Below are 21,725 nucleotides of genomic sequence, written 5' to 3' on the forward strand. Positions count from 1 at the left end.
TCTGCTCGGAAGTACTCTAAAACATGTGAATGAAAAATAAACATGCTAAAGTGGTAAGAGCAAATTACTCCAGCACTGGTCAGATACAGGTGATGGAGAATATATTACACAACTTGCTTTTTTCTTTCTGCTGTTGCAAAGCCCAGTAGAGGGAAGGGGAGTGCAGAAGGATAAGGATCCAGTGTAACACCATGAGTTCAGAAGGGAGACAATTCATCTTGCATTTAGATGCCCTCTTGATCAGATTTTATCATGACGTTGTTCTTATTGGCTCATTATCAATCAGGATTCCTTTCCCTGATCTTAGATATAAAAACACTCAAGATAGGTGTCTTCTTCCTTTCCAGAGTAAAGAAAACAATGCCTGGTTTTACTGAAACCAACCCAGAGTAGTGTTTATTATTGAAAATATACAGTATTTTTGAACATCACATAAAAAGCCTAGTAGATACATCTGCTCTAGTTCAAAATGCTCAATAGATAATTGTGCAGCATGTAGCACTATCCTCATAATGCAAACAACCTCTTTTCATCATTATTTGTACAGTGCTTCCCTTTTATATTTTTTCAACCCAGAAAACATGTTTTGTGTTCTTAGCCATCCCGATCCTCTTAGCTGAAAAAACCCCAAGGACTTTCCAAAAGCTACTTACATTGTGTCGAAAGTGTGAGGCTAAGAGGAATAAGGATACTTTACAGAGCTATCTAGAGATATTGTTGTCCTTTCCAAAAATTTGTGTATGACCAGGGCATGGTTCTTGCAAGGCAATGTGCCCTGCATTAAACAGTCCAGCGATGCCATAGCCAACTCCCAGTCTATCAAAGGGAGAAATGGGGAAGGACAGATAAATCAGGATTTTTCACACCACCCTTCAGACGCTCTTTTTCTTGCTGCCACGTGTTCTCAAATGACAGTTCTGCAGAGAAGAAATTTTTACAAAGGAACAAGAAAGAGGTGGGCTATCTACACACCAAGCTGTTCAAATCATTGGGAATCAATATACAAGGCGAGTTGGGCAGTATGTTAAAAATAGTCTTTGTTCACCACAATACAGAAGGGGAAAACAGAAAAACAAAACAAAAGAAAAGAAAGGAGAAAAAAATTGTTCCTGCCAGTGTGCTGTTTTAGACTTTGTATTGTAGTGAACTTCCACAAGACACAGTCAGCATTGAATCTCTTTCTTCTTTGAATCTGTTTTGCCACTGCCTACTCCAAGAGGCTTTTGCCTGGTTGCCTTTAAGCAGCATCATGAATATGGGAGATGAGAGTCCACAAAAACATGATGGTACTTCTTTGCGAAAGAGATCAGTGCAGAATAAAGCAACAAAGTCTGAAGAAAGGGGCCTGGGGAGAGTGAAGAAAGAAGAACCCTGAAGGCCACCAGGTAGTGCATGTGTTTTGCGGGACATATCACACGGCTGCGGTCTGTTTGATGCTATGGAAGCTGATCCGTGTCGGAGAGGTGGGGATAGACATGGCGCGTGCCACACGCACTCGGAGGGAGTGATGATCTTGCCAGCGATGCCATCTTTTCCTGGCAGCAGAACGGACCTGGTGAAAAGAAAAAAGAACACTTAGAATACTCGGGTATCTGTAGAGGGACACTAGACAGCACTCAGACAAATGATGATATGTGTCAAGCCACTGAAACATACAGGGCTTGATTCAGCTGCCTAAACATGAGCATCTAGTTCACTTGACATTGTTTCAGGTGCTGCACTCTGGGAAAAGCATGCCTCGGCTTGTGCAGCTGAGTCAAGCCCTCAAGGTGAGCGCACCTGACAGAGGTCTTAGACCTATCACAGGAGCTATAGTTGCCCCTGCTTCCCTTGTATATGGAGAAACACAGATCATCTAACTAAGCATTGGTGTCTACTACAAAGACACACCTGACCTAATCCCTGGAAGCATCTTTCACAGGCACTGTTGAGTTGCTCTGCAGTCAACAGAAGATCATCCTTAAGCAGATGCTTGCAAATAGGTCAGATGAATTTTGAACTTAAGGTGCATATTTTTTTGCATGGATCACAGAGTGATCCCAGGTACTGTAGCTCAGATATATGTGCATATAAGCAAGAGAAAGAGGTGACAGGAATCCTAGCCTCACACAGAATGGGAGGGAAGGGCTGAGATACTCCTAACATAAAGTGAAACCAGTTCCTGCCAAATCACTGACAGAGAAGTCTCCAAGTCAGAACCTGGAATGAAACATTAAGACCAATTTTTGGATACTCTTATTGATCTCTGCTTACCATAGATATGAGGGCCATTCAGATCCCTAACCTAGGCGGCCAGGTAAACCTACAAAATTAGATTAGGTGAATCTGGGACCAGCTTCTTGGACAGCCAATGGGTAATTGTACTCACGGCACTCAGAAAAGTTGTTGATATTCTGCTGCCAACCTAAAATTCAGCCAGCTTTGTAAAAAGAGCATTTTTACATACAACCTCTATATGAAGCCAGGGCATCCTTTACCAGAAACACAACTGTTTAGAGGATGAGGTTATAAATAATATAATGTAGACACTACATCTCAGCCACTGACCCATAGCTCTCTTCCTGACCAAGACAGAATCAGTAGTATGGGTAAAGGGTATGATTCATCTCCTCCGAAAGCAGATGTCCAAAGCAGGGTAGATACTGTGGTCAGATGAAAAATACCTAATTCCTTTCATCAGTTAGAAATGAGTCTGGGCAACCAGCTCTGTTTTAGATGTCTGGATTATAAATTTAGCTAAATTTAGACGATATTGATATCTTACCCTGAATGTTTTGCAGTCTTCATGTACTTATCTTCACTGCATCCCTCAAAAGTAAGGGAGTGCTTTTATCCTCATTTTGCTATCAGCAGGCTAAAGCTTGGGTATTAATAGCAGCGATGTTGTTGCAGAGTCGCCCTCAACATGGGCCAGCTACCATGGCAACTGTGCAAGGCCTGGGATGAGCTTGCACAGCCCGTGTGAAACCCATGCTGACACAGCTTCTCAGCTATCAGCACCTGAGTGAGGTAGATCAAAGCCATCCTGGGTGTACCTATAGTCCCCACTGGGACTGCAGGGAAGATGGTGATGAAACAAATTGTCCAAAGCTACACAGCTACTGCTTTTCTTTTTCTTTTATAGCTTGTGGTTTGCCTTCAGGTGCAGTGTGAAGTCTACTCAAAACATGAGGAACACACACTCCCCAACCCCACTTCAGACCAGTTCCAACATGCTGTCTGATGGATGCTCAGAAGGGTTGGTGAGCTCTAATAGCAGAGGTATTTCCCACCCAAACCACACACTGTCAGTATTAGCTGTTCTAGATGAACAGGAATGATGGCCTGACAAGTTAAAACACAGTATCATAGAATCACTTAGGTTGGAAAAGACCTTTGAGATCATCAAGTCCAACTGTTAACCCACCACTGACAAGTCCATCACTAAACCGTGTCGCTAAGCACTGCATCTACAGGCCTTTTAAATACGTCCAGGGATGATGATTCCACCACCTTCCTGGGCAGCCTGTTCCAATGCTTGACAACCCTTTTGGTAAAGAAATTTTTCCTAATATGCAATCTAAACCTCCTCTGGGGCAACCTGAAACCATTTCCTTTTGTCCTATTGCTTGTCATCTGGGAGAAGAGACCAACCCCCCCACCACCTTGATATAACCTCCTTTCAGGTAGTTGTAGAGAGCGGTAAGGTTCCCCTGGAGCCTCCTTTGCTCCAGGCTAAGCAATCCCCCCAGTTCTCTCAGCCGCTCCTCATAAGACTTGTGATCCAGACCTTTCACCATCCTTGTTGCTCATCTCTGGACACGCTCCAGCCCCTCTATGTCCTTCTTGCAGTGAGGGGTCCAAAACTGAACACAGCATTTGAGGTGCGGCCTCACCAGTGCCGAGCACAGGGGGACAATTACTGTCCCCATCCTGCTGGCCACACTGTTTCTGGTACAGGCCAGGATGCTGTTGGCCTTCTGGGCTACCTGGGCACACTGCTGGCTCATGTTCAGCTGGCCATCAGCCAGCTCCCCCAGCCCCTTCCCCGCCGGGCAGTGCCCAGCCCGCAGCTCCTGGGGCTGGTGTGACCCCCGGGCAGGGCCCGGCACGGGGCCGGGGTGACCCTCACACAGCTCGCTTGGCCCCTCGGCCCGGCCTGCCCAGACCCTGCAGAGCCCCCTGCCCCCCGGCAGGGCAGTGCTCCCACCCAGCGCGGTGCCATCTGCAAACTGACCGAGGGTGCCCTCAATCCCCCTGTCCAGGTCATCGATAAAGAGATTAAACGGGACTGGCCCCAGCACGGAGCGCTGGGGAACACCACTCGTGACTGGTGCCGGCTGGGTGGCACTCCAGTCACCACCGCTCTTTGGGGCCGGCCGTGCAGCCAGTTTGTTACCCTGTGAAGCATAAGCCTGTCCAACCAATGACCGGCCAGTTTCCCCAGGAGAATGCTGTGGGAAATGGTGTTAAAGGTTTTACTAAGGTCCGGATATACAACATCCACAGCTTTCCCTCATCCACTGGGCACGTCATCTTGTTCTAGATGGAGATCAGGTTAGTCAAGCACGACCTGCCTTTCATAAACCCATTCTAGCTGGTCCTGAAACCCCAGTTGTCCTGCACATGCTGCGTGATGGCGCCAGGATGATCTGCTCCATAACCTTCTCTGGCACCGAGGTCAGGCAGACAGGTCTATAGTTTCCTGGATCCTTCTTGCTGGCCTTCTTGTAGATGGGTGCCACATTGGCTAACCACCAGTCTTCTGAGACCTTTCCAGTTTGCCAGAACTGTTGATAAATGAAGAAGAGTGGCTTGGCAAGCTCCTCTGCCAGCTGCCTCCTCTGAGGTGAGAGTTCATAGAAGGACATGTGAAGTGAGGATCTGCACTCCTTCGCTCAGATGATTTCAATCCTCCTATTTCTTGGTGGGCCTTCAGGGGCATAGACACATCCCTAGTCTGTAGCGCTGTGCGTAGAAACTCTGTAGTGCTGTGGTCTGGCACCAAACAATCCCCTCTCAACCCCAGCTTTACACTCCATTTCAGGTTTGTATCAGCCTGGAAGAGTTTTGCAGTTTCCCTCTTTGGTGCCTCGTTAGGGGAATTCTGAACCTGGGACTGTGGCTTTTCAGTCAGAGCCCTCCTAGAAGGCACAGCTTGGGCAAATCGGACCCGAGGATCTTTCTTTCATTATGTTCTCAACTATGTGGGATCTGTGCTGCTTGATCCACCATTCCAGACAAGTAGGTGCAGATGTTTATAGTAAGGTGAGTGCCACACTCAATTTCTTTCTTTTGATTTTGGATCAATTATTTGTTTCAATATAAAAAAATGGATTTTACACTTAATAGGGGTGGGACAGACCCTAGAAAAATAAAGGCTGTGAAGGAATAGGACTGCTTGCATGGAGAAGGGGAAGAGTGAACATCCAGTGAAAGAAGAATTAAAATTAAAAGACAGCATTGCCAGGAGGAGCATGATCTTCATGAATGAATTTGAGACAAAAATGAGAATAACATGATTAAACAACAGTGCAGGGGATTTCTGGAAGAGCCTCTCATTATGAAGTAGTAGGTACAACTTGCCTCTGCTAGTTTCAAGATGGCATTTGGTCAGTTTAAAAAATGAGTTATATGAGATAGCCAGAGTCAGGACGGGCTGACTCAGTCATACACTACAGTAGGAGCCAGCCTGGACCGCTGACTTTCACTGTCTTATCAAACTGACCTCAATGACTCACTGAACCCTCCTGCTGCAACACCAGAAACAGTGGAAAGACGCATCATGGTGTTGTATTTTCCTGGATGCCCACTACTTGCAAATCTATCACAGTTCTACTTGGAGCAGCAAAGGGATACTTATTTCGGATTCTGGATGTAAGTAGGATATAAAATACATCCAAAGGGAAATACATGTCTCAGAGTACATACAAGGAGGGGACGCATATCACCTGACAGCTTGACACCTAGTATTGGACACTTATTTATGCTTTCAATATAGACAATAGAGAAAGAGAGACAATCTCCCTAAGGAGTGACTTAGATATGTGGAATGAATAAGCTCTTGCTCAACAAAATCAGCTTAGCTGAATATTGGGCACCTAAGGCAAATGGTGTAAGTAACATGTAAAGTGCCAGAGGGGTAACCACTGTCATGGGAAATTGTCCTATGAAGAACATGGGACTTGACCTACAGGAGGATGTTGCTTCTGGAATGCTCATTTCTCCCCAGATGTCACCAAATGCTAAAATATTGTTAGAAGAAATTTCTCTCCTTTCTGCCAGAGTGAAATACACCCTTATGCAGGGAGTCTGGAATCAACTGAAGTCCTTCAAAGAGGTGAATTTCTTAATCTTTGGTGCAAAAGCAGAGAGCAAATCTCTGTGTAAAGCACAGTCTTTTTTATTTATATAAATATATATATTTATATAACGTCTATCACAGACGTTAATAGCAGCCTGGCAGTCCTGTGAGTTTATGTGTCACAGGTGCACCTGCAGCAGCATTTGAAAAGGGGAATCATCTGGTGGGCTTTTTGTGTTACTGAGCAACTTGTGTGAACAGATACTTACTCAGCCAGTGAAGCCAGATTAGATTTATCATTTGTGCTTCAAACCAATCAAGTCAAAAAGAGTCACCTGGAGATAAAGATGGGAGTCTAAACAAGCAGTTGTTAAAATGGCTTTTATGATACTGTTTACAAGCTTTGAGAAAGAACAAAAAGTAGTAACAAAAATGCTGTCTTGTACAGCTGGAGCCATTCCTAATGGATTGGGCACATGGAAGCAGATTCTGCACTTACAGAGGTGAGTGCAAAGCATTTCTTAATGACAGAATAATTCACTGCAATTAGGATGCAACCATAGAACAAGAAGAAAAGATTAAACTCAAATTTATCTCTTGGAATCAAACTCAGAAACAAAATGCTAGCTTAGCTTTAGGTCAGCAAATAGAAAAGAAAACCAGTTGCTATTGCTACAATAACATGTTAAAAAAGACACCCAAAAAGCTATTACACAGCCAAAGAGCAACAGAAAAAGATAAAGCAAAATAGCAACTTCTAACCTGGTTGTTAGTCACCATGAGAGCAACTACCTCCATCCATTAAGCATTTGTAGAGTCAGTACCATGTCCTAGAGTCAGTATTGCACATCTATGACCTGAAATTAACAGCACTTGCCTGTAACAGCCCAAAGATGTCATCAGCAGTTAAAGCTTAACAAAGAATCTTTGGAAAACAAATTATCAGCTATACCTCTCTGTAACTTTAGTTGCTGGAGATGACAAAGTTTATCCATGCTGCTGAGCGGAGGGCTCAGTTCTCTGTGCTGACCCTTGGTCTGCCTTTCTCTTGCAGTTACTCAGAATTACCCTTTTCAGCTCTTTGCACTTTGCGTGCTGTGAATAATCACAGTTCCTGAACAGGTGGTCAAATCAGATTTACCAACAGATTTGTGCCTAGAGAGTGTGGGCACTGCTCTCAGCTGGATTGCTTTAGAACAGTCAGGAGAAAGAATTCAGGTGATGGGATGGAAAGACGTCAGTGGGCGTTAGTTTTTCTTTCCTGATTGGATCACCTGATGGAGGAGTTCTCAAACCTTCAGATCACATCTGAAAATCACATCTGATCATAAAAATTGTTATAAACCTCTCCTCCTCCCCCTCCTCTGAACAAAACAAATGAGAGATGTAGACAAGGACGAAAACATGCAGAGAAGGTTTGCTTTTGATAAAACAGACACTAGTTTTGTATTGTTATTGTCTTATTAGCAAAGGAAGAAAGCTTAATGCATTTACACAGTGCTTAGAACAAAGGGGCCCACTCACCTGGGGCTTCTTGATGTAATACTAAAATATAATAGCAGTAATGTAGGTAAAAAAGAAGGGTCTGATAAGAAGAGTAAGATTAAATGAGCTGTGATGGCAATGGAAGCTGGAAGTAATATTATTGGGATGCCGCCATACTCTGTCCCAGAGAAAAACTCTTACGTGAAAGTGTTAACAAGTGAGGGGCAGAGGGATAACAGGTACTGAGTATAGAATCGTCAGGGTGTTCAGCAGTCTGTGACTACATAACCCTAATTAAGTTCTTGCTTTGCTAATAAGCAACTTTTTACTCCCAGAAAATCTAATCCAAAGGCAAATTAAAAAGGTTTATATAGATCTCAGTGGCCTTTGTAACAGACCTATTTTTGCTCTACAAAAATAGGTTTCAGTGACGAATTCATCAAGTTCCGCCTACACTTAAGCACCTTCATGCCATGTTTCAGATCCTTGTGCTGCAGTTGGAGGTAACTGGAGAATAACTTTGGATTTTAAACATCTTTGGTTATTAATGGAGGTGCAAATTGTGGAAAAAGTTGATGAAGAGTTATTCAGTCTTATTGTAAGCTACAGATGAGGAAGGGGAACTTTCAAGCAATGCCCAGATCAGCAAAAGGGAACTGGCTATGCAGACTTTAAATTTCAAGATAGTTGTCTCACTGTGTCTGACTCTGCAGTGTACTCCACTTCCATGAAGTTTCTGAAGCCCTGGCCTCTCTCTGTATCCAGCCATGAAGTTTCTGAAGCCCTGGCCTCTCTCTGTATCCAGCAGACATAGGAAAGGCCTTAATGTATTGGCAACAGTTCATCAAAAAGAGTCACCTAAAATAGGTCAGTTCAAATCTACCCTCATTTGGGGGAAGCACTGCTTATAAATGAAGTTGAGGGTGATCAGCTCAACTGCATATGTGTATGTATTAGATGTCTAATGTTAGGGGGATAAATACCATCCATTACATAAGAGAACTTAAACCACTGTAAGGTGATGCCTTACATGGTACCTTGAAAGTTTTCAAAAGAGTTAGGGTGTCCCCAAAGGGAGAAGGGACGGTAAATGCTGGATTTAATAGTAAATGCTGTGAAGAAGCTTATGGGTCAAGCCTCTCTAGATCCTTGGAAGGATTAAGTGGAGTCCTGAATGGAAGCAAAGAAACAGAACTGCCTAAGCACAGAGACCGCTGGCCTGACAGACCCAGGCATCTGCAGATGAGGAACGCTAACACTCTCAGAGAGGTCGGAGTGAGTCCTTATCTATTTACTGTAAATAATTTACATTGCTGAGCAACTATATATATGTCCTATAGCCACCTCTTACCCTGTTCGCATGGCTTTAAAAGGCTCCCGGTCCCTCAGGCCACAGACAGTCATGTTACCATTAGAGAAAAAAAGGAACCAAACATCTCTATAAAGAGGCCATTATCAGTGTTTAATCCTCCTAAAGTAGGGATGTACTCAAAACAATCTGCAAGGCTCAAACGAAATCAAAACAATGCTCAGACGGAACTCTTTTTTGTTTCTCTTTTTTTCCCCCCAAATAGCCTACATCACACCAGTATTTTATGTAACATTGCTAAGTTTATTTTTCTCCCTAAAATAATTAGCCTGCTTAACTGATCTGCAATTCATTTCTAGCTGGAGTCTTTGGCAGCAATTCCATACAACCTGGTAACAGACGGATGGTTTTGCAGCACCTGCCAGACTGGGATGTTGAAGTTTTATTTCTAAGATCACAACAGCGCAATTTTGTTATTGTATGTAATTGAGAAGTTAGACCAGTTCTGACTAATTATAAAGATTTTCCACACATTTTGGGGTGGAAGCAAATGCTGCTTCTTTCTTCTGGGCCACAAAGGACCAGGACTAACCACCAGAGAGGGGGGCTGTGAATGCCATCAGCCCACCTCAAGCTTCTGTGATTTTTTTGTGGAGTGCTCTGGAGTCCCGTTTACAACAGCAGTGTAGTGAAAAGGAAGATGGGATGGGGAAGGACCTTCAGAGCAGTTGCTACCTTTTCCCTGTGCCTGGACTTCTCATTTTTCTCTCTCTGGCGGGACCCCAGCCTGAAGAGCACCTACTGGAGTCACAGCAGTGAAGGTGACTCTACCAGAGTGCATCTGGGTGTGGGAGGTGGGTACTGAGAGGAGACTGCAGTCCTGTAATGGACTGCTGCCTGGTGGTCCCAAAGGGAAGGCTTGATCTCTTCAGTTGAGACCATAGTGACCAGGCATCCTCTGGGGCATTGAGGAGTGGTGCTCATACACTGTTGGGCATTTTTGCTCATGTGCTGGTTTTGGCTGGGATAAGAGTTAATTTTCTTCACAGTAGCTGGTGTGGTGCTATGTTTTGGATTTGGGCTGGAAACAATGTTGATAACTGAGGGATGTTTTTGTTATTGCCGAGGCCTCACACAGAGCCGAAGGCTTTTCTGCTCCTCACCCCACCCCACCAGCGCTGGCTGGGGGGCACAAGGAGCTGGGAGGGGACATGGCCGGGACAGCTGCTCCCCGCTGACCACAGGGGACATTCCATACCGTACCACGTCATGCTCAGCATATAAAGCTGGGGAAGAAGAAGAGGGGGACATTCACAGTGATGGCATTTGTCTTCCCCAGTCCCCGTTACTGGTGCTGCAGCCCTGCGCACCTCCCTGCAATGGGAAGTGATGAATTAATTCCTTGTTTTGCTTTGCTTGCATGGCTTTTGCTTTACTTATTAAACGGTTTTTATCTCAACCCACGAGTTTTCTCAGTTTTACTCTTCCAGTTCTCTCCCCCATCCCACTGTGGGGGAGTGAGCAAGTGGCTGCGTGGGGCTTAGGTGCTGGCTGGGGTTAAACCACGACAGTGCAGAAAGCAATCATTGTGGGCGGTGGAATTAAACTTTAGCCCTCTAGTCCACACCCATATTCATATTTATTCAGTGATTTGAAGGAACGCTTAATGCATGTCCTTTGGGTTCAGAATGATTAATGTGAAGTCTGCTTAGATTGATGGGCAGGTGGATGACTAACCATTTAGGTGGTGATTCATAGCTGGCAATTATAATGAATACCCTCCCAAGATGATCAGATCAAAGTAAGCCACTTTGAGCTTAATAGATTTTGAGAGACAGATGGTGCCTGAATAAAGGGTCAACACAAAAAAAATTAAACATATTTATCCTTGCCTTGCACCTTGTTGTGAGAATAAATTACAGTTCTGTCTAATGAAGTAACCTGTTCTATTCCTCTCTGGTTATGGTTTCTTTCTAAGTCAGCTAATTGCTTTGCATTTTAAATGTTAATTCCTAGGTGATTATTGATATTGACCAGATAATACTAGAATCTGAGGCCTGCTTGAGCTAAGAATTCATGCTCTGCAGGATGGTTTCAGACACAGGCCTTGCTAGTTATGTATCCCTCTAGGACATGGTTAGAAATGAAGGACAGCCACCTTATTATGGACATAGGATTAATGCATTATAGAATAATTAAGGTTGGAAGGGACCTTAGAAGTCCTTTGGTCCAATGCCATGATGAAAGCAAGTCCAGTATAGAAATTTTATCCAGTTTTGAAATTATGTCAGGGCCTTATCCAGTCATTTTGAGTACATCCAATGGCAAAGACCTCAAAACACCTCTGCGCCTCTCCTTTAGTGCTTAAAAATCCTCACTATGATTTTTTTTCTCCATGTTTAATCTGGATTTCCCTTTTTTCCTTCATTCTGTTTGATAGCGGAGACTGCTTTTCTCTGCCTAGCCCTTCATCAGGCACCATCACTTTATAAAATCAGGTCATTCTCACACACAATCACCTTCATTCAGAAGCATCCTGTTATGGTACAGCTATGCTATTACCTCTCATTAGGGTTGATAAGGTTTTCAAGGATCACAGAACTCTCTGATGGATCAGCATCAGCGGTCATTAGAAATGACCTGAAGCACCCAATAACAAGGACAGGTGTTTTCTGGAGACAGGGATCTTTCCTCCATTATCCTGTTGTTCCCATCATGTCTTTGTTGAGGTAGCAGAAGTGGAGCCAACCCTATCAGTCAGGTTGTCATTCCTCTGGAGGTTTACCAGCGGCTCCTGGAAATATTTTATTTCCTTTTCTAGGAGATGCTGCAGCATCTCAGATCTGACCTCTCCCCCTCCAGACTCCAACAAGCAGCAGCCATAAAACCAAAGCTAATACAAGTGTACAGAAGGATATCTGGAATATGAAACACTGTAAATGCACTTTCTTTCTCTCTGAAATACTTTATTTTTTCTCAGGAGAAAACCACCACCAGCAAGGAGGTCTGACTGAGAAGGTAGATACCACACTACAAAGGGAAATGGAGGGAAGATCCATCTCCCTTTAAAGATGTTTTTTTTCTAGAATGAGTCAAAGAGAGAATAGAAGTGCTGGGAGTGCTGTACCCATCTGCCTGTGAGCAGAAGGTGCATACTAAAGAACCGAAAAATGACCCTGGAGACGAAAGTATGAAGAACGTGTAAGTGAGCTGCGAGCCTAGAGATCAACAACGAGTGTTTATAGTGTAGTGAGTGTCACTGCTGCCTTCTGTTGTCTTCCCTTGATGCTCTCCTATGAAAAGCCAAAGGTGACAACTGTCTTCATTGGCCTAATAACAGTGAGCCTCTTTTTGTACTGGAAGTTTAATGAATATTTTTCCTGGGTTTCATATCATGCAAACAATTATAAGGCTACTCTACATATGCCTAAAGACTACAGACTTCACTGAGCTTTTATTCAGTTTCGGGTCTGGCTGTGACCTGGATGGGATAGTGATGTTTTTATCCAACATTCAGTTCTTCAGATCATTGTCAAAAAAATCCAAAGTACCACGTGAGATGAATCCCACACCAGATACCCTTTTGAAAGACAGGCTTTAATTAAACACATTCTATCAAGCCTGTTACTGGATTGAATTCATCAGCTTGTACTACAGAGGCTGAAGAGATGATTTAGTGGTTTCTATGGAAGGATGAGGTACCATGAAAGCATATCCCTGATTACACACTATTATCTTGTTGTAAGCAAACTGATCTAGGTAGAATAAATTTAATCAGCTAAAAAACCCTAAAGACTATTTAGTGGGCTGCAATACAAGTTGTCTAACAGGAGTTTTGTGGAAATGCATTCTCCTCAGCACAGTTTCAAACCATTTAATCTATCTTCATTCAAAAAAACCTCCATCTGAAATGTCTTTTTTTATTTTAATCCAGTGTTATATGAAATTGAATTCAGTCTTGTGATCTGTGAGCTGACAGAAAAAAAAGTTGAGGATCATCTTGATTTTTGCGGTCATTGAAAAAGAAGTTCACAACCTACATTCATTCTTTTTAAGTGGCTTTAATGTAAATGCATACGTATTTTTCATTATGCCATTTTTCATAACATCTTAAATTGTCAGAAACCTCTCATCCTCAATTTTCTTGGAAGTCCAGAGATGATCTTCACTACTCAAATTAAATTAAATGTGCATATTTTTGCCTTCTAGTGCTAGCAGATTTTCTGTGTCCAAAAAAATACAACTTTTTTTCCATAAAGTCTCTACACAAATTAATATGTCAAGTGCCAATGGCCTCTTATAGCCCATACATGGTGTACACAGTCTGTTCAAAACAGCTTCAGAGCTTTTTGGAAGTAATAAAACCTAACAACCTGCCAACTTTGTATCTAAACGGCTGCTTCTCCTTAGGTTCACTGGAATAACCTGTGTATAATGTGTTGGCTTGGAAAGACATTCATATTCAATAACTGAAGGAAAATATCTTCAGTAGAGGGGCACAAATGATACACACTCTTTCAAGACCTGGCCCATCAGCTAAACTGTCACGGCATCCAACAGTCCAAAACCTGTGTGAAACACTGTGTGCTGTGGAAATGAGGGAAAGAGAGAGGTTTGTGTTCCCAGGTTAAATATCTGCTCCAAAGCATAAAGAAATAAACTCTTCCCATCTGAAATTCTTTCCATGGACTGTAATTTAATAGCTTCACTTTTCCCCTTCAGTGATCCCACTGCTGCACTGTCAGACCAAATCACTGCGGTATCAGGACCAAGACCTTTTTGTGGCGGTATCTTGTATCACCAAAGTGCCATCATCAGAGTGCTGGAGGCACTGCCTTCTCCACTAGAACATCAGATCTATTCAAGCAGCACAGCTGTGTAACAACTCTGATCTGGAGCAAAAGACCTCATAGGAAGAAAACCCCTAAGTCATAAGGACATGTTTGTTTAAATCAAGGGAGGCTATAAGAGGTTACAGAGAAAAAACTGTTCTGTTTCATTTGCTAAACTTCACAGATAGAACACTGACAAAAAGACAGAAACTGATAACTTTCAACTATGATCACAGAATAAAATCGTAGAATCATAGAATATCTGGAGTTGGTAGGGACCCATAAGCATCACTGAGTCCAACTCACTGCTCCCTTATGTGGGCAAACTCTCCTTAGGAACAGACTGTCACATTCTGAGTGTTTTTTAAGAAGCTGATTTTGATCTTTAAACCCAATTGTAGTTGTACAGAAGTTTTGAAGCTACACAGATGTTCAGATACTGTAGTAACTGGACCGACTGGTACAATATATAGCTGTCAGAAGTCATTGAATTTTCCCCTTTATTTCCAGGTCACAGGTTGGTTGTGACACATGGCTCCATTTCCCACGACTGTCACAACCCAGCCTTAAGTAAAATTTCTGCCATTTGCTCAAATTCCAGCAACTGGTATTAATGCTACTCTTCTACCCAAACACAGTAATTCTCACATCAAAGAGATTGAGAAATACTCTCTTAACAATTATCAAATCTCACTGCAACGTGTAAGTGCACTTCAACAACACAGGTAGTAAATCCACTGCAAAACTCCCTTTCCTCAAAAATGACTGGGATTAATTGTAGCTTCTTATTCTGAGAACATTAAATTCTAGCACAAAGGCTGCATCTAATTCCAGTCCTGACAGGGAAGGAATTTTGCATGGCTCCCTCAATGGTTGATGAGAACAATGTCATCTCTGTTCCTATAGGAGATCCTTTATTTCCTATTATTCTCCTTTTCCGAAAGTACTTCCAGCACTTCACCATGGTTTCTAGACACAAAACCCAAACGTGGTATCTGGCTGGCTTGTAAAAGCCAGAGCCAGCCAAGTGCTTCTTGCTAAGAAAACTCAGTACAATGACACACCAAGCCTTAGAAAAAACCCAAACCAGTAGTCTAACTAGATTAGCTAGGATTTTTTATGTGGCTGCATGGTGAGTAGAACATCTCTACAGCCATTTCTTCACACTTGAAGGATCCACAAAGGTGTTTTCTCTGTCTTCCACTAAAAGCAGTAGCTATAGTCCCATAACAAATGGAAATACAAAAATTGTGAAGAGACAAGTCTGCCTTTAAGAAAAGCTGAAGTACTTCATTCTCCCAGACATGAAGCACTCGTTGAAGACCGTGTGAAGACCATGGTTTTTTTGGAAGGCTATCCGTATTTTTGAGCTCTACTACAGACAGTTACTGGAAGCTTGTAAGTACCTAGTGGTATCTGTATCAAATATGAAATGGTAGAGATGCAGCTGAGATCACAGCATCATTAAAGCTTTAAATTAATGGCTTTTTTAGCCTTTTTGCTTGTCTCTTCATTCAGTGCAGGCCCGGCACTGTGTGGGATGAATAACCTACTAAAGCCTATTACATGCATTTAAAGAACCCAACTCTGTCCTAACTGGAAACCCTGGATTACTTAAAACCTTCTGAGATAGCAAGTCATCACTCTATCACAGAGACAGGAATATCAGACTCACTGAAGAGATAATTCAACAAAGTTTCAGTGCTATTTATAAGGATTTCAAGCTACTGAAAGGCTACTACTGACAGGCTATTTTCCTCCTTTAGAGCAAAATCTGCTGTGGATCTCACTAAGACTGGTGGTACCTCCTGTGGATTGAGTGGCATTATCTTCATCACCACTTGTAGTAGGGATGTCCCTCTGAGAGCAACTGATGTCAGGAGAATACAAATGATATTTCAGCACTACTGTACTTCTGAGGTGATGCTGTTTGCATGCACTAAAAAAACAGGCTTTGTCATAGCAAATAACTGCGAAAACAATGTACTGAAAATCTAACTGAGCAGAAAATCAGCCTGGCTTTCACTGCTTTGACATGGAGGGTTACAGTAAGAAAACACACTTTTGCTATGCTTACAACCAAGGCCTTCATCTATGCCTCAGCTGGCAGCGTGGCCTGTACAGGTCTCTCACTTCACAGACAGGCAAAACACAGCATTATTGCAAGCTGTTGCAATGTGATGTGACGTAGCCTTCAGGATGTGATCTGGGAAACATAAACTCTTTTTAGAATGCTTGATGAGTATGTGAAGATCTGGGGAAGACAGGCATTACCGCAAGGGAGAGCTTTTACAATAGTATACTATAAGATGCAAATTTTTTTCCAGACAATATGATTACAAACCCAGAAAGCTCTGAAAATTTACTGAATTTGCTACTTGTTCCTAAGCTGTGTGAAGCTGGAACTAGAACAGAGCAGGAAACGTCACCCTTTAAAACTGTTATACTTCAAAAACATTCCCACAGTACATTAAGATTAGTCCAAAGTCTTGCACAGTTTTGAAATAGACAATGCTGCAATATTTGGGGGGGTTTAGACTTCTTTTATGCCTTAAAGAAGTAGTTAGGGAATTGCCATGGTTCAGCTAGCCAAGTGGAAGTTGTAAATATATGGCTACAGGGAAGATTTTGCTCATAAATTCAGCTATTTGTAGGTGTCTACATGTGAACAGAATGTCTAGGCATGCATAATAGTGGAGAGCTAGTCCACACTGTCAGTGAAGAGTAATGTTGTTCAGGTGAGCAAATAAAGACGTCTATTGTAGGCTAAGCTAATGAGAAGAAGATTGTATTGACTGGCTTGACTTAATGGCATAGAGAGCCATTTGAGAAGCCCCACCATATCCCACTTGGCTTCTCACTTTCCAGCCAGAGGGTGTGAATCTTCTACAGGTCTTGTATAACATCTGGTGGATCCACGCGGATGCCTTAGATACTCTATAGCTGATCAAGCGGCACTAATATCTATGTTTAGGGAAATGAATCAAGATCACCTACATCACCTGAGTTGGGTGGCTTAACCTTGATCTGACTCCCACAGAAACATCCATTCCAACTGTAATATTAGTGTGATATAGCTGGGAGAATCAGTTATGGAAATCATTCCAGATCTGCTAGTAGATCGTTATCAAGGCATAGAAGTACATGAGGTGAATCATCTTGCCTTTCAATGAGCTTGATTATGTCTGAACTCATTGAAGTTACAGGGTATGGGAAGTTGGGTCATGGCTTTGGACAAAGAACTTCAGACTGCTGTTAGTGAAGGGGATATTTCTTCCACTACAAGACAGCTGAAAGAATCCCAGAACAGCCAAAAGAGTGAAAGCCTGGTGTGAACAGCCAGCTGGTCCCAGCCTACGTGCACAAATGGAAGTGCATTAGGGTGATACAAACTCTTGACTGACTATGAAATTATGTGGCTGGGGTTCTAGCCCGTGATGTTCACTGTGACACCAGTGGGGAAAAAAAAAAACAACCCAAAAAAAAGAAGGAAAAAAACCACCCCACATAAAAAAAGCCTGCTGTCTACATGGGAGATTCTCCCGCATTAACAGTATAAACCTGCTGAATATGACAAGGAGTACTGGTGGGACACGCCAGACTTCTGGTACCTTTAACCTCATCAGATTTTGCAGCACAGTGGCTCAGAAAAACAAAGTGCGATCATGAGCGACTCAGATATATGGCAAGGTTTTGATGTAACTGTAGTCCCACAGTTAAACTGCCTGTACTTTTGGGGGGAGGTTTCACCTCCCTGTTTACTAAGAGGCAAATGGAGTAGTCAGAATTTATTGAAGTTGGAAAGAGAACTGAGAACACTCTGCTGCCAGTATATAAAAGTGGCATGTGCTTAATCTGAGAAAACAGGGTTGCTTCTTGTTAACATCACCTCAGAATTCTTGAGGAAGAGGGGAAATGAAGAAAACAAAACAAAATAATACTGGTGCTTCACTGGCCAAAGTATAGAAAATATCACAAAGCAGCTGAGTAAGAAGACATGCCCATTCTTTCTCATAGCCTACAATGAAATTAAGAAGCAGCACAAACAAAATGTATCCCAATACAGCAGGAATAATTAAGACATGGAATTAATTTTTGCAGAGACACAATTTTTTTACTGGAAAAATACGACACACTTAAATGTAGGTAAATGAGACACTGGCAGTGTAAACAGGGGAAAAAAGATAAATCTCTCACACTGTGGGGTGTAAGTCAAACACTGAGGATATCAGTGAACCATTTCTTGCTTGAGTAGAAGTACCTAAAATTAATTATGAGGAACACCACCCTGTCCCCAACCCTCTCTTCTGAATGCAACAGGCATTGATCACTCAGATACCCACACAGAAAAAAACCAACTTGCTCAACTCAGCATGGCAATTATAAAAATGGGTCACCTGCAGCATATCCTTAACAACAGCCCAGCTCAGAAGTAATGCTCATATATGCACAGAAATCATATTTGCAATGAATAAGAAACTTCAAAGAAGTCTTAATAAGAAGAACAAATATTTTATAATCTGAGAAGACTACTTTTCCTCTGCCCTGACCTTCCAGGCAAGAACCTGAATTTGATAAAGCTTTGTGAATAAAGGGCATGGACAAAAAGGGCTGGGAAATTCAGATGCACGCTACCAGAAACTTCTCCAAGAGCAACAGACTGATGGGACTATGACCCCATGTAAAAAAACCTCATGTTTAGCAGGCATTCAAGTAAGTTCCACCTCCCAAGAATGAATTACACTGACAGAAGGGGACACTACTTACCTCACCATTCAAGAAGCAGTAAAATACGGACACAAAGAAACCCTGGAAAGAATAGAAAGCAGTTAATTATTAGACATGTATTTTAAGATGCAGAATCAGGGACTGAGCTTTATCCTGGGATCATCCCAAGCAAAACTATAATATTGTTGAGATCATCCACTTCTAGTCAGATGAAATCTTTGCCCAAAAACTTCATGAGAAAATACTAAGTGACTTGCAGCTCACAGGTGAGACATGAGAGTTAGAATCTAGACAGCTGGCCACGGATAACGGGGTTTGCCACTTCAGCTATGCTAAAGCGTATCTACAGCTGCCAGCTGCCACCCCAGAATGGTACAGACCCCTCACAGGCGCTATGTCATGCCTGCTAGCTCTACGTGATGTCTCAGACACAGGGGATGTCAAACGGCCTTAGATGGTCTTGTGTGAGCAAGTGTATCATCAGGGTGCTTGCATTCTTCTGATCTGAATTGCTGTGTGGAATCTGCGGACAGCAGTGTCTAGACCCCTGTAATGACTGCAAAGATTGTAATGACTAAACTGGAAGCTCAGATGACAACATGATGACAGTTTCATCTCTACACCTGTGAGCAGAATCCTACCCATTTTACTTTAAGCAATGGGCTGTAATTATTGTCACCATAAAGGAGGGAATATCTGTGCTTTCTTTCTTACTTATGTCTTCGTAACATGATAAAATAACCAGTGCAGCATTTTTTGAGACAGTGAGCATCAGCAGATATAAAATACAATTAATCTTAGGGAATGAAAAATGTGGATTAGTTCACTGATAAAGGCTAAAGTTCCTTTTTTCTCATAGATTGAAAGGGTAATTTTTCATTTTGGATATTCAGTTGTGGTTTCTGGTGGGATGCTCTGTGTTTCAAAGCTAAACATGCAATCAGTAAAAACAGTAATCAAAAGATCAAAACTTTTGTAATCCATAACCACAGAATTGGCTTGACAGAATGTGTGCTCTATATTTGTATTGATATCCTGGGTAACAGAGTGCTTGTTCCTCCACATACCAGAGGGAAAACATTAATGTCAAACCCAGTTCCACCCTAGTTCAAGAAGGTCTTTAAGCAGAGGTAAAGCTGCAGGACACACCTAAGCAGACTAAACACCATTTAGGGTCTTCAGCCAGTTTTGGTTTTGTACCAAATCCAGAAACCTGGGGCAATTACTTACTTTCCACTGCCTTTTACATCCTGGCAGAACTCCTGTTGAATTCAGGGGAGGGAGGAGACAGGGTATGAGTTCTCAGTTGGTATGGTCTCATGGCTGAGTGTATGCACCATTGCAGGAGTGAAAGGCTGGGCAATACAGCTAATGTCTCAATCAAGCAAGTCCAATAGGTAGGAGTCGTTTCCCTTTGTTTTAGCAACATCTAGTCTAAGTCTCGGAGGGCTCACTGTGTGCTCTGTGAAGAGAGAGGTACCTTGGGAGGGTGAGTCATCATCCTCTCTCAGGCAGTTTAGGATAGAATTAAACATCATCTCTCTCCATAGACTTTAGATGGAGCCCAGGTGAGAAGCTGTAGCTATAGACTGAACATAGTACTGATGTTAAGGGAGATTAATCCCTCCACTACACGTCTGAGAGGAGATCTCCACTCCATATGACATACTTATATATCTATTATGCACGCGTGAACAAAGCTGAGCTATTTTCAACTAATATTTCTGTCATTGACTTCATTGCCGTAAGTTTCATGGGTGAAAAGCACTGATGATCCTTTCAGCAGTAGCTGATTCTAGCTGTAAACTTGTTGTCTTACCTGAAAAGACTGCAGGAAGGAATTGAAATAGATGAAAACAATCTGGGAAATGTCATCTTCACCAGGGTTGACAAAGAAAAGCATGTAGGTGATGCCCAGCAAGGGCAGAAGAACTAACGTTGCCTTGACTGCCTTCCTGGGGACAAGAAACAGAAAACACAAGTGAACACACCAAAGAACAACTGTGTTATCTGAACCACTGTAGATTGACCCAAACCAAATAAATCACTTCGTCAGTGGAGAGAGGGATGAGTCTCAGAGCAATTGAAAGGGAAGTACCTACATCAGCTAGAGAGGGAACTTAGATGCCTCCTTAAGACAGTTCAGCACCTGCACATGTCAAACAGGGTGAGAAGAAAACAAAAGGATGGCCTAAGAGTTGTCTCCTCAGGGCTGTCCAATACGTACAGTCAACTGGAGGAAGGAAGTATTTTAAGAAAGAAATTCACATCTGTCTAGTGTCTAACATAGCAAATGGAGTTAGGGAACACAAGTAGTCCCTGCAGGTACTTCCATCTTTTGAGGCATCCTGCTAGAGCATTTGAGGGTAGCAGTGGGAGGTTATATTTGCACAATGGCCAAATAATTTGAGATTTTTCCCAGGAGGACATCCAAGTTTTAGACACTTCTCAGCCTGCCTGTACAGGAACAGTCGCAAGATTTGTGGCCAGCTTATTGTGTAACTCAGGATGGAGGCTCCTAGTGTCCTCATGCAATGAAGAACAAAAGCTTCTTAGTGCTGAGGAGAGGATATTTAGGAGGGAGCCCATGGGAACCCATGTCAGAAAGGCTGGGTAGAATTTAGCAGAGGAGCACAGAAAGAGTGACAGCTGCAGGGGTGGGCTGTGAAGCCACAGGTGAGTTTGATAGTTCACACCCAGTACCTGACCACTTGGAGAAATGTGTTCTGGGAAAGCCTTTGCCTTTGAATCCTGCTTTTTGTCCCCACTTTGAATTCCAGGGGAAAAATGGGAACCTTTTTTATACCACTCCTTTTCTCTCTCTTATTCCTCCAGACAGTTTCTGTCCTATTAATGAGGCTTGCATTAGGCTGAAGTCTTGAGATTCTCTGCAGGTTTGGTGAGTGATTTCTTGATAGCTCAGGGTGATGTGATAACTGCACAGTTTAGCTGCTGACCAGGGCAGGACTGCTGTGCCCCTGAGACCTGCTCCATGCTCATCTTTTGATTCTGCCTGGAGTGGAAATGCTTTCTTTCCCTCTGCAAAAAGTGCACACTCAGTTGCTTAGGGCTGTCTTATAAATAAACA

The 21,725-nt window shown here is 42.7% G+C and overlaps 1 protein-coding gene across 3 annotated transcripts in view; it reads right to left on the reverse strand.

Moving 5' to 3' along the window:
• Positions 1-368: 368 nt before the first annotated feature.
• The window catches only part of CRHR2 (corticotropin releasing hormone receptor 2), a 160,255-nt gene continuing 138,898 nt past the window's right edge, over positions 369-21,725 (reverse strand). For all 3 annotated transcript variants that reach the window (XM_040593089.1, XM_040593090.1, XM_040593091.1), the window contains 3 exons: positions 20,457-20,592; positions 18,677-18,718; positions 369-1,552 (listed from right to left, as the gene is read on the reverse strand). In XM_040593089.1, coding sequence (XP_040449023.1) covers positions 1,412-1,552; positions 18,677-18,718; positions 20,457-20,592 — 319 coding nt within the window. In that variant the 3' untranslated portion in view covers positions 369-1,411. The remainder of the gene's footprint in view (positions 1,553-18,676; positions 18,719-20,456; positions 20,593-21,725) is intronic.

This window comes from Falco naumanni, chromosome 4 (assembly GCF_017639655.2).
Source record: "Falco naumanni isolate bFalNau1 chromosome 4, bFalNau1.pat, whole genome shotgun sequence".
NCBI lineage: Eukaryota > Metazoa > Chordata > Aves > Falconiformes > Falconidae > Falco > Falco naumanni.